At 46.4% G+C, this 13,082-nt stretch overlaps 1 protein-coding gene across 2 annotated transcripts in view; it reads left to right on the top strand.

Annotated features, from left to right (window-relative positions):
• Positions 1 to 243: 243 nt before the first annotated feature.
• Positions 244 to 13,082, top strand: part of fam184b (family with sequence similarity 184 member B) — a 33,464-nt gene continuing 20,625 nt past the window's right edge. For both annotated transcript variants that reach the window (XM_079498710.1, XM_079498711.1), the window contains exons 1-3: positions 244 to 839; positions 10,150 to 10,338; positions 10,683 to 11,357. In XM_079498710.1, coding sequence (XP_079354836.1) covers positions 687 to 839; positions 10,150 to 10,338; positions 10,683 to 11,357 — 1,017 coding nt within the window. In that variant the 5' untranslated portion in view covers positions 244 to 686. The remainder of the gene's footprint in view (positions 840 to 10,149; positions 10,339 to 10,682; positions 11,358 to 13,082) is intronic.

Below are 13,082 nucleotides of genomic sequence, written 5' to 3' on the forward strand. Positions count from 1 at the left end.
ATGCAGAAACCCCTCTCTCTCTCCCTCTCTCCCTCTCTCTCTCTCTCTCTCTCCCCCTCTCTCTCTCTCTCAAGGTATGTCTGTGTCAGATTGAGTTAAATAGAACGAGACCCTGGTGGAGATACGACCATTGATACAGCAGCACCGGGAGGGAGGGAGGGAGGGGCGGGGCAGCACTGCAGCAGTGCGCTCGGCATCGAGCTGCTGTCTCCGGTAACGTTCCATATACGCGCACGCCCTCTCCGCCCCTCTTCTTCTACCGCGAGACAGGTGGTTGGAACACATGCCTTCATCCTCTCCAGCGCTCCCTCTATAGAATAAAAAAAAAAGAAGATCGGTTGACAGCAGAGAAGGGTCGGTCGGCGCGAGCGCGTCCCCGATGGAATTCCGGTCTGTGACCTCCGCTAGCACCGGGCGGACAGCAGCGGGGGGGCGAACCGAACGGAACGCACGAGGAGGAGAGCCCCGCCGATCATTTACTATCAAATGTTTCCCACCGATTCTCTCACCGCGTTGCTTTTCACAGGAGGAGGGGGTCTGTCTTCATCGGCAGAGGACTGAGATGCACACGAGTGAAAGTTGAAGGGTTTTGTGGGGCTTGTTTTATTTGTATTTTTTGCAGCTGAGCGGCAGAGGGACCGTAGTGACTGCTGTCCCCGTCTGGGAAGGAAGTTCCCTTGGGGGTTATGGCTTCAGGCGCCGGCAAGGCTGCGCAGCCCCCCGGGCCGGGCTCCGTCGTCAGCGGGACTGCGGCAGACTTCCCCTCCAACGTCGAGCAGGAGCTGTACGACTACCAGATGCACAGCAAAATGTGCAAGAAGATAGCCCAGCTCACCAAGGTAAGAGCAGCCGGGGACATGCAGGCATGCACGGCATGGGGGACAGTCAGAGACAGCACAGCATGCAGGCGCGCAACGGAAACTGTCTGTCATGCGCTACTTGGCCAGGAGAGTCACTCTCTCAATCTGTCACTTTGACAGTCTGATTAATGTGATGTTCATTAGTGTCCTGCATGTCCACACTGGCACCCAGTCTCTCACGACTTCTCCTTTCCGTTTATTATATATATAGCCATTCAACGGGCAAAAGGTAGCGAATTAAAAAAAATCTAGCATCCTCACATCATTTCCCCCCCTTCCTAAATGAGAACTTGGGTGTCGCTCTTCGTGACTGGCCCACTATACAGCGACTATACCAGATAGGCTGTTAATCACTGTGTGACAGCACAGTTTCTGAGGCTCAGCAACTGAAGGCTACAGCCCTGAGCTCTCCTGGAATGCTACATGAAATCCAATAGGTGTTCCTCCCTCCATCCATCCATCCATCTATCTGTCTTGCAAGTGTAGCCTAGCCTACATATTAATGTGCAGTGCATGGATGCCTAACAACAGCAGTAGGTCTCTCTTCTAGCTGTTTAATGGCTAAGGGGATTGTCCCCTGCATGCCCCTGTTTAACAATAATGCTTACAGAGGCAAGCCATGACCCATGGCTTGTTGAAGAGGTTATACTGACAATTACTGATGACTATGCACATCTCATTTTCATGTGTTCTCCTGTGTGTTCTCGCGTGCGTGTGTGTGTGTCTCTCTGTGTGTGTCTCTCTCTCTCTCTGTGTGTGTGTGTCTCTCTCTCTCTTTCTCTCTCTGTGTGTGTGTGTGTGTGTGTGTGTGTGTGTGTGTGTGTGTGTGTGTGTGTGTGTGTGTGCTGTGTGCATGCGCATGCATGCATGCATGTAGTGCAGCATGCATGCTTTTAATTTGTGTGATAACCTGCTTAATGTGGCATCTGAGGTTCTTTACTGACACGCACGCACGCACACACGCACGCACACACACACACACACACACACACACACACACACACACACACACACACACACACACACACACACACACACACCCCACATCACAGATGAGGGCTCAGCAATTGTGTCTATGCTAGTTAAGGATGACATAAAATGTGCCAGCCTAGCCCTTTCTATACCTTGCTTTCCTAATATCTCTCCTTACTTTTTTTAACGTTAAACTTTTCCATATGACTGGATCCTCTGTTTGAGTTCCTTCTGTTCATGAGTTCATGAATTTTAAATTGAGTATTGTGATATTTATATTGACAATGAATGGCCAGTTTTGAGTGTTTGTGTAAACACAAACATTGAAGACTAAAGTGAGGACGCAAATTGTGATTAGCCGGAATGAGATGATGTGTGATGATAAGAGTGCCCCTCACTTCACACGGGTGTGATTTTTCTTCTGATATTTAACATGTTATTCGTTTAGTTTTTAGTCTTAGTGTGTGTTGATTTAGCTTATTGGTGTGTCTATTTTGCTTTATTGTGGAGTATCATGTTTTGTGTATACAACAGTACACATTGCTTTTGTCTTGAATAACAATTTTGTGGACCCAGAAGGAAGATAGCCTTCAACTATGAAAGGACCACTTCACCCTATATTCATATAATTCTCACTAATAATCATGATAAAATCCTACAATTGTTTTCTACTCAGTCTGTGTCTCCTAGGAGGGCTGTGGGCAGTCCAGAAACCCATCCACCAGTGACATCATCAATGGGGAATCCAAGCTAATAGAAATTGAAATAGGCTAATAGAAAAAGTTGCAATGCGAAAATGGAAACCACCATTCTCACGATAATAACAAATAAATATATATATATTTTTTTTAATCTCCTTTATAAAAATTCTGCCTAATGATGATGTTTGTGAACTGCCCACAGCCCTCCTATTCAGCTGTCCATGAAAAGTGGAAGCGCTCTGTGAAGGCCTTAACCCATTCGTTTTCAGAAAAACCCTGTTTCTGTCAGTGGTGCTCAAATATTTTCATTCCAAGGACCTCAAAAATATATGTAACTAGAACTGCACTCTGTCGAGTGCCTACTTGCTTGTTGCACACAAGTAGGCCATAAATGGCCTACTAGTGCGCAAGCAGAGCACGGAGTGGTTGGTGGTATAATGTAATCGGCTGGGTCAATTGACACTGAAACGTATCATCATCGTCAACCAATTATACCCTGGCATTGGTACATAATCTAAATCACGATTCACGGAAAACATACCTGCACGGTCAGCTTCCGTATGTCCGTATGACATCATATCACGTGCATTCTAAGGGACATTTGTACATATCTTCATCACGTCATGGGACATATGCTTCGTAGCATGACAAAAACACACCTGCGCGGTCAGCTTGGGGCCAGCATATGACGTCATAACGTGTGCTGGCCCCAAACATCGCACCTGGCCGAAAACATGACTTGCACGCTCTGCTTGCGCAAGTAATAATTAGCTGCCGACCCCCATCTGAAAATATGTAGTTCCAGGGACCCCTCCCCAGAAGGAAATATTTGAGTTAAAAACGTTCGCTTTTAAAGAATATATATTCAAAGGTCTTCAAAGAGCTTGTAGATCTGCTATTTTTCAATAGCTAAAGTATAAAATAATGCTTAAAACACCAAAAGGGGTTCCCGCCCAGAATGGGTTAAGGCACGAAGTGGATAGGTAAGGTAAACAGCCCTCCTATGAGAGTCTCATAGGAGGGCTGTTTACCTTACCTAGTATGAGACACAGAAAGAGTAGAAGAAAATGTGGTATTTTATCATGATTTTATCATGACCAATTATACGAAGATAGGTTGAAAAGTGAAGTGAAGTGGTCCTTTAATGGGGATCCACCAAATAAAGCAATAAAAAAAACTTCACCCAAAAACCCATGAGCTCTCTCTCTCTCCTGCACTGGAGCGACCATTTAAATAACATTGACACCCCTGATGCAGCCCCCATGGTCAAATCAGATTACTCCATGTACTTTAAGTATATATCCTCTGAGCTGCAGGCCATGTGACACATGGTTTATTTGAGTGTTTTGGATTGGATGTGGAATGGTTTTGGGGGGGGGGGGGGGGGGGTGCGGGAGTGGAAGTGGGTCAGTGTGGTAACCTTATATATACTTAATAACACTCACTTTCACTTCCCACACATGCACTCACACTCAAGTGCACACACAACACAAGTATATGTGTGTGTGTGTGTGTGTGTGTGTGTGTGTGTGTGTGTGTGTGTGTGTGTGTGTGTGTGTGTGTGTGTGTGTGTGTGTATATATATATAGTATATAGGCCTACAGACATGTGGGCAATGCATGGGCATATCCTTAATACACCCCTTCAACCCCCCCCCCCCCACCCCCCCCCACCCCACCGACATACACACACTCAATTCTCTCTCTCTCTCTCTCTCTCTCTCTCTCTCTCTCTCTCTCTCTCTCTCTCTCTCTCTCTCCGTCCATTCTTATATATCCCTACTTGTGCTCGACTTGCACGATCCACTAACCCCTCCTCGGTCTCTGTCTGTGAGGGGTCTGCCCTGGTGGAAGGCTGCTGCTAAAGATAAACCAGTAGCATGCTGGATTGTGTTTACATGGCGGAACGGACGAACCAAGGGAAGAAAGGAGGACTGCACGGACACACATAACGGACCGGCTGCTCCGAATGCTCACACAGACCCACATACACACACCACTAACACACACAGACGCAGGGATAGAGAGTATTATGCTGAAGTGTGATGCTTGACAGTCAGGTCCAGTTCTGTGCTCGTGTGATTCCCTCTGCTTATCTGGCTTGCACTGTGATAATGCTCTCTGCTTAATCCAGCACACTATACACTCTACCTGATGTGTACGTGCGTGCGTGCGACCGTGCGTGCGACCGTGCATGCGTGCGTGCGTGTGAGAGAGAGAGAGACGTGTATTGCCTTTTTTTTCTTTATTAAAAACCTCTTGATTCCTCTGAGCGGGGTGAAATAGACAAAATCAAATATCACAAATTATATTGTTGACCAAATAGCTCTATCGATATTATGCATAACTGTATAGTCCCAGGGCTCTTGAAGGTGGCATATACTGATATACCCATTTCCTGTTCTGGGTCTTTTACCCATAGCTCTGTTAATAATAATAATAATAATAATAATAATAATAATAATAATAATAATAATAATAATAATAATAATAATAATAATAATAATAATAATAATATATAGCTGCAAGCAGCTAAGACGGAGTCAAGCCCAAAAAGAAATATACGCAATATACACAATGAGCTATATAAACATTGACGATTTAAGTCAAAAATCACACTCGTGTGAATTGAGGGGCGCTCTTATACACATTCCGTGCTCAGCCAATTGTCTGTCAACGCTGTAGTCCCGTAGTAGTCTCCAGACTCCATTCGCATGAATGGAAATGCGATTTCAAGGAGAGTGGTTATGGATAGTGGATTCTCACGGCCCTCTACCATATTGCTTGACTCCTAAATAACTAGAAAATACTGTTCCTGAAGAAACAGTGTTTTGGTTAACCCACACGAGTCACAGCGTAACAGCCCAGCAGGAAAACGGGCCCGGGAATAAAGATGTAAGATAGGTCCACAGTGTTCAAGCTTCACGTGACATCACAGCCCAGAGGAAAAACAGCACCAGGAATAAATACGATGACAATAGTGGACTCGCTTAATACACAATAACAACTACAAATGCACTCTGTCGAGGTGCCAACTTGCGCCTTGCACACAAGTAGGCCATATCATGGCCTACTTGTGCGCAAGCAGATCGCGCAAGTACTGCTACTAACTAGGTAGTAACTTGACTAAGGGAGGAGTGATCATTTCCTCTTCCTTTGGCCCCTTGCTGAAAGGTGGATTTTCAGGCCTGTTTAAAAAAACACTTGGGTGGCAGTGCTGTAGAAGGACAATCTACCCATGTTTGTTTTAACTCATTCAGGACGGGATCCCCTTTTGGTGTTTTAAGCATATATAGCTTTAGCTATTGAAAAATAGCAGATCTACAAGCTCATAGTGCGGCACCGAGTGCGGCGCCACAAACTTGTAGATCTGCTATTTTTGAAAAATCTTGAAAATGTGGCGCAAATCTTTGAATATATATTCTTTCAGAGCGAACGTTTTTAACTCAAAGCTTTGCTTCTGGGGCGTGAATCTCGTTTGTGTCCGAGCATAGGCATGGCTGAGGCATGGTAACGCCCCGCCTGCCTGTGATTGGTCTACTGACACTGCCCGTCTTGTCTGTCCTCCGAGACGCAGGTTACTCTGTGGTGAGATTGAGAAATCAATAATAGGCTACAAGAGAATGACAGTTTGGCACAAGTGACAGAATGCAGCCTTGTAACTAACTTGTACGTTTTATTTTTGTAGAAAAGGCAAACATATTGTTTATGCCGTTTGCTTTGATTGAATAATTGATTGAACACGTATGTTGTACTATGATTTGATTTGGGTGTGTTCTAAATAAAGTGTTAGTGTTATCGTGTATTAATCTAATTATAGTAAACTAATACTATTACACTAAAAAGGATAAAGATGAAGGGAAAATAGACCTTTTTAGTACATTAATGTTTACTTTCAACACAAACACTTTATTTTAAAACACACCCAAATCAAATCATATTATGGCATGCATGTTCAATCAATTATTCCATCAAAGCAAACGGCATAAACAATATTAGTTTGCCTCTTCTACAAAAATAAAACTTACAAGTTAGCGTTCTCTTGTATCATACCATACTACCATACGTATTATTTCCCACCACAGAGTAACCTCACATCAGGCATCCAGCATATCCACCTCGGTGGACAGTCAAGACGGGCAGTGTCGGTAGGCCAATCACAGGCAGGCGGGGCGTTACCATGCCTATGCTCGGACACAAACGGAATTCACACGCTTCTGGGGGGTCCCTGGAACAACATATTTTCAGATGGGGGTCGGTGACCCCCATTCAGGTCCTTGACATGAAATAGTTTGAGAACCACTGACATAGAAACATGAGGTTTTTCTGAAAACTGTCATGATTTAGAAGACATTTGTAGAATCGTGCTCAGGTCTAAATGGGTTAAAAGTGTGTGGTACCAGATCGTTGTTCTCGCTCCCTCTAGTATTGTGGCTGTGGGTGTCGCTCACTTCTTTTAGGTATAGTTAGTCAGGTATGCGGGTACTGAGGGCATAGGAGGGCAAGGCTGCATTTACAATTTTAGTAAGTGAGTGAAGGGGGGAGCAGTGCAAGTGTCTTGCTCATGTGTAGCCATGTAACGTAACCGTGACAACAGATGCCATAACCCGGACTCCGAATCTCAAAGACGCTATTCGCTAATAAACAGCATACATTTGGGGAAAGTGAAAAATGGGCTTTGTGGCTGTGTGTGTACTGTAATAATAATGGTCAATGCCCGTGTGCAAGTTCAAGTTCAGATCAATTGCTCAACCCACTGACACTGACAGGAATGACTGACTGACTGACTGACTGACTGACTGACTGACTGACTGACTGACTGACTGACTGACTGACTGACTGACTGAGGTTTCGTTAATATATAATAGGATAGGATATAATAGGACAACTAAGTGGGTAAAGGGAAACAATAGAACAGCAAAAAGAGTGTAATGCAGACTTTAAAACCAGAAAAGACAAAAGTGTGTGTGTGTGTGTGTGTGTGTGTGTGTGTGTGTGTGTGTGTGTGTGTGTGTGTGTGTGTGTGTGTGTGTGTGTGTGTGTGTGTGTGTGTGTGTGTGTGTGTCCGCGTGCGCACACGTGTGTGTGTGACTGTGTGTGTGTGTGCACTGTTTGTGCAAATATACATTGCACATAAGAGAGTGTGCGTGAGCTTATAGAACTCTCTGTCCATCCTGTATAGTGTATACCTCAACATCTCACTCCTGTCACAAAAGCCCAGTTTTGGGCTCTCTCAGTGTGGACAGAATATAAATGTTATGCTTTGCTGACTGTGAAGTTATTGTCAATAGGCAGGGTTACCGTCCTGTGAAGCAAAATGAATAACATCATCGACCTGCAAGATCGATACAGGGAATCTAGAGATAGGATTAAAGCTTAATTTATAGTTTGTCGTACGTCTGCCCTGGCCATAAATAACAGATTTTCAAGAGAGACAGCATATAAATCAGGTTTTACAGGTTGCACAGGATCTTTTTTTCCCTTCTCCATCTACACCAAATCCATTCCTGACCTTAACCACAAAGGCAAATATTTTCAAAAATCGTCATTTTAAATTATTTTCACTTTTTTTTAATGACAAATACAATATTATGTTATTAAGTAATAACACAACATGTTTGTGCCCAAAGTTGACCTTCCATACCGTCCATAGTTCCACAATACAGTAATATATTTTTGACATGAATATATATGGCCTCTAAAATGTCTGATTTTGCAGCCCAGCCGTAAGGTGAAGAAACATGAGTTTGGGGTGAGACTAGATACAAAATCACAGTCTGTCTCTCAGTCTACAGGAGCAGTTCATCTTTAAATCACAGTCTGTCTCTCAGTCTACAGGAGTAGTTCATCTTTAAATCACAGTCTGTCTCTCAGTCTACAGGAGCAGTTAATCTTTAAATCACAGTCTGTCTCTCAGTCTACAGGAGCAGTTAATCTTTTCCCTTCTTTTATGGTTGCAGGCCCTCCTTCTCTTCTCAGTGAGCAGAACAGACAGGTTTACCAAAACGCACGCACGCAGCCACGCACGCACACACGCACACACGCTGGCCTTCAAGGCTGTGCTCAAATTGGCGTCCCTCTCCATTCCACTGAGTCATACGTCATGGTTCATGGGCCAAAGTTCACCCGCTATACTGTATGACGTGATTGGATAGTCTGGTATGACATGCAAGTGTTTGACTGACTGGAGAGAGAGAGGGGGGAGGGGGACTGTGCAGTTGGTATTTGGGGTGTTGTCATTCATCATCCTTATCAGAGATGGGGTTATTTGGAATACACTGAAGGGGAGGCAATGTTGTCGCCTGAGCTGCGATGGGATCAGGAGAGAAGCAGTGACACCCCCCCCCCCCCCCCCCCCCCCCCCCGCGCCCACACACACGCACACACCACTCAGTACTCACGCAGGGAATGTCCAGCAGTACTGTGCCAGCTGTGTGCCGCAGACAGTGGGGCGTCTGGGTAAAATACGAGCCCCTGTGTGTCCTATGTATACACCCACACAGTCACGTACTCCTACGAGGGGGTATAAAGTGAGACGTCAGTATCGGTAAGGGAAGATGATGACACTGTAGACGTGGTGTAGTGGAACAGTGCATTTCACGTGTTTGGTCACATGCTATACGTGGAACGACGGACGCAGTGAGTGCACAGACCTCACACACGCCGTCAGGCAGGAGAGTTATGGCCTGGCTGCATGAAGCCTGGCCCATGTTGTGTCAACCAGCTTGTGTTACAGTGGATGGTATATTTTTGTAGCCAAGGCATTACAGGGATTATTTAAGATGCGTATAAGATTTATGTCCTGCGTTGGGATTCGAACCCTGCATGGGCTCCCTCCCACTCCAGGGCCAAACCTTCTACCGCTGAGCTAGAAGACAAAATGCCCACTTAACCCATTTTGGCCTGACGTCTAAATTTAAAAATGTTCTTCTAAATCCTGACAGTTTTCTGAAATACCTATGTTTCTGTATCAGAGGTGCTCAATATTTCATGTCAAGGACCCCAACATTTGTATGTAAGAGGCCACTGAACCCCATCTGAAAATATGTTGTTCCAGGGATCCCCAGAAGCAAAGATTTGAGTTAAAAACGTTCGCTCTGAAATAAAATATATTCCAAATTTGCGCCACATTTTCACGATTTTTCAAAAATAGCAGACCTACAAGAGTGGCGCGCTACGAGCTTGTAGATCTGCTTGTAGATCTGCTATTTTTAGCTAAATTATAACCTAATGTTTAAAACACCAAAAGGGGTTCCCGCCCAAAATGGGTTGGGACATCAGGCGTCTTACTGGTAATAAGCCTAATGTATTGCTACAGATATATGAACATTTTAGTATAGTTAAAAGGGCTGTCCAAAGGACCAGTGTGACTATTTCAGTAGCTTTAAACGATGGAGCTCAAATGTGTCATCATCTTTATAACTAGGATCCTGCCCAATGGGAATGATGCCCGTTCTGGAACACATGCCCGTCTTGTATATGCAACACCTGTAGTAGGCCTACCTGTTGTATACCCGTTGTCTGAGAGATTTTGTGCATTTATAGATATATAGACTGAGTGACATCGTACAATTTATTTTATTGTACAAATTACAATGTTACAACTCTCTCTCTCAGGTGATTTATTCTCTGAACACTAAGAACGAGGAGCAAGAGGCGGCCCTGCAAACCGTAAACCACGCCCACCAGGAAGAGCTGCATCGAATCATCATGGAGACGTGTCACGAAGGGGACGGGTCGGTGCTCAGGACACGCCTCCTACAGCTCCAGGAGTCTCTCGATGAGCAGCATAGAGTTGGAGCGCAGGTACGTCTGCCTCCACCCGTCTGTGTCTGGAGGACACTTTGCATGTGGCAGTGGTCTCAGGAGGGAGAGCGGCCGCATGGGGGAACCAGAAGGCTCCCGGTTCCATTCCCAGGCTTCTATATGAATGGTACGTAGTAGATCTCTTGATCGTCTGACTAAGCGATGCTGCTCCCGATAAGCAGGTTGGTGGTGCCTTGCATGGTTCCTTCCGGAAGTGTCCGTGTGTCAATGTGTGTGTGACTTGGAGAATATAATGGGCATTGCAAAAGCGCTTTGGATAAAAAGGCACTATATAAATGCACAATTTCCCCGTTTATAGACAACGTGTTCCTCTGTGTCTCCAGGTGCAGGCAGACTTTGACATTTTCCGCGCGCAGACGGAGGGGAGGGGCCGCGAGGCGGAGGCGGAGCTGAGGAAGAGCTTCGAGGAGCAGCTCCAGGCTGCACAGGGGGAGCTCCAGGAGGCCAAATCCCAGCTGGACGCCGTCCAGAAGGAGAGCCTGCGGGTGGGCAAGGAGCTGGAGACGGCCGGGGACCAGGTCCAGCAGACGCAGGCCCGCTGCGAGGAGCTAAGGAACGCGGCCGAGGAGGAGAGGAGGCGAGGGGAGGAGGAGAGGAGGCGAGAGGAAGAGGAGAGGCAAAAGGGCGACGAGGAAAGAAAGACCGGGGAGAGGGAGGACTTGGAGAGAGTCAAGGCTCTGTCAGAGGAGGTGCGGGCTCTGAGGGAGGCCAAGGACCGAGCCGAGGAGGAGAAGAGGAGGGCGGTGAAAGGAGAGAGGGAGGAATGGGGGCAGAAGATGAGCGCGCTGAGCGAGGAGAAAGAGGACATGAGGAAGAGGATGGAGGCGGAACGCAGGGAAGAGAGGCGGAGGTGGGAGGAGCGGGAGGAGGAGGAGAAGAAAGGGATGCACAGTGCACTCCGAGAGAGAGTGAAGAGGGCCGAGGACGAGGTGGAGACTCACCTGGAGAGGCTGGACGACACCAAGAGAAACACCCTGAAGCTGCAAGAGAGAATTCAGGTATACAGTTGGGTGCCACCGATATTGTCCCTTATCATTTGACCCATTTAGGCCTGACCTCAAAACTTTTAAAAATCCTTCTAAATCCTGAAAAAATCCTTCTAAATTTTCACGATTTTTCAAAAATAGCAGACCTACAAGCTCATAGCGCGCCACTCGGTGGCGCGCTATGAGCTTGTAGATCTGCTATTTTTCAATAGCTAAATTATAACATAATGTTTAAAACACCAAAAGGGGTTCCCGCCCAAAATGGGTTAACTGTCCTTTTGCGCAGATCACACAAACCTCAGCAAAAAGAAAAGGACAATATCGATGGCCTCCAACTGTAGCTATATCGTTCATATAGTCACATTCAAGGCCTATTCATAGTCCAGTTCTCGGTGAAGAGGTGACCACCAAAAACTACAACATGACGTCACGCCGCGGTGGTCACCGCTCACACAACACATCTCTCTGTTTTTACTGACCGGTGATCGATCGGTGGTCACCTCTTCACCGAAAACTGCGCTATGAATAGGACTTAAGCGGGGCGCATACTAGTTTTTAGGGGATAACCCAACCACCGCGGCGGTTAGTAAAAACAGAGAGTGAGCGGCTCAGTGACGTCATGTTGTAGTTTTCCCAACCACCGCGGTGAGCAACTATACGTACTGTACGGTATTACTGGTACTACTTGTACTGTACTGTATTGTACGAGCGAGAGAAGGCCCTCCTCCCTGACCTGTGTGTGTGTGTGTGTGTGTGTGTGTGTGTGTGTGTGTGTGTGTGTGTGTGTGTGTGTGTGTGTGTGTGTGCGCGCGTGTGCGTGTGTACGTGTCCCAATGAGGAGTCAAGCACAGTTGTTGACTTGCATGAGGGTTGTAATGACCCCCGTAATGACGGACGGACGGACAGATGTGTGCAGATGCAGATGGAAAACCCTAACTATCTTCTCATTTAATCATTGCACGTATTCACTAAATCATTGTTGAGGAACATATTGGGTCTCGCACACGCACACGCACACACACACACACACACACACACACACACACACACACACACACACACACACAACCTGTTCCTTGGAGCGGCTAGTATGCTTTAGAACACTGTGTACTGTACTGTGTACTGTACTGTGTACTGTACTGTGTACTGTACTGTGCAGGGAGGTGGATGGCAACCCAAATGCTTCGGCAGCCTCTCCCTGATGCACCGACTAATGATCATCTTGATGGGAAAAACGGAGAGAGAGAGAGAGAGAGAGAGAGAGAGAGAGAGAGGATTTTGCTCAACCAACCACAGGCCTCTCTAAGTGCAGTTCCCTCTACCCACTGTCTGCTAATGAGTCGTGCAGACAGGATACATTTGCTGCAGCCGCACCACCATTACAGCTTCACCCATGGCCATTTAGAAGCCCCTGTGACACCACCATTACAGCTTCACCCATGGCCATTTAGAAGCCCCTGTGACACCATTACAGCTTCACCCATGGCCATGCTTCACCCATGGCCATGCTTCACCCATGGCCATGCTTCACCCATGGCCATTTAGAAGCCCCTGTGACAGCTTCACCCATGGCCATTTAGAACCATTACAGCTTCACCCATGGCCATGCTTCACCCATGGCCATGCTTCACCCATGGCCATGCTTCACCCATGGCCATTTAGAAGCCCCTGTGACAGCTTCACCCATGGCCATTTAGAAGCCCCTGTGACAGCTTCACCCATGGCCATTTAGAAGCC

This window comes from Electrona antarctica (genome assembly GCF_951216825.1).
Source record: "Electrona antarctica genome assembly, chromosome: 4".
Lineage (NCBI taxonomy): Eukaryota > Metazoa > Chordata > Actinopteri > Myctophiformes > Myctophidae > Electrona > Electrona antarctica.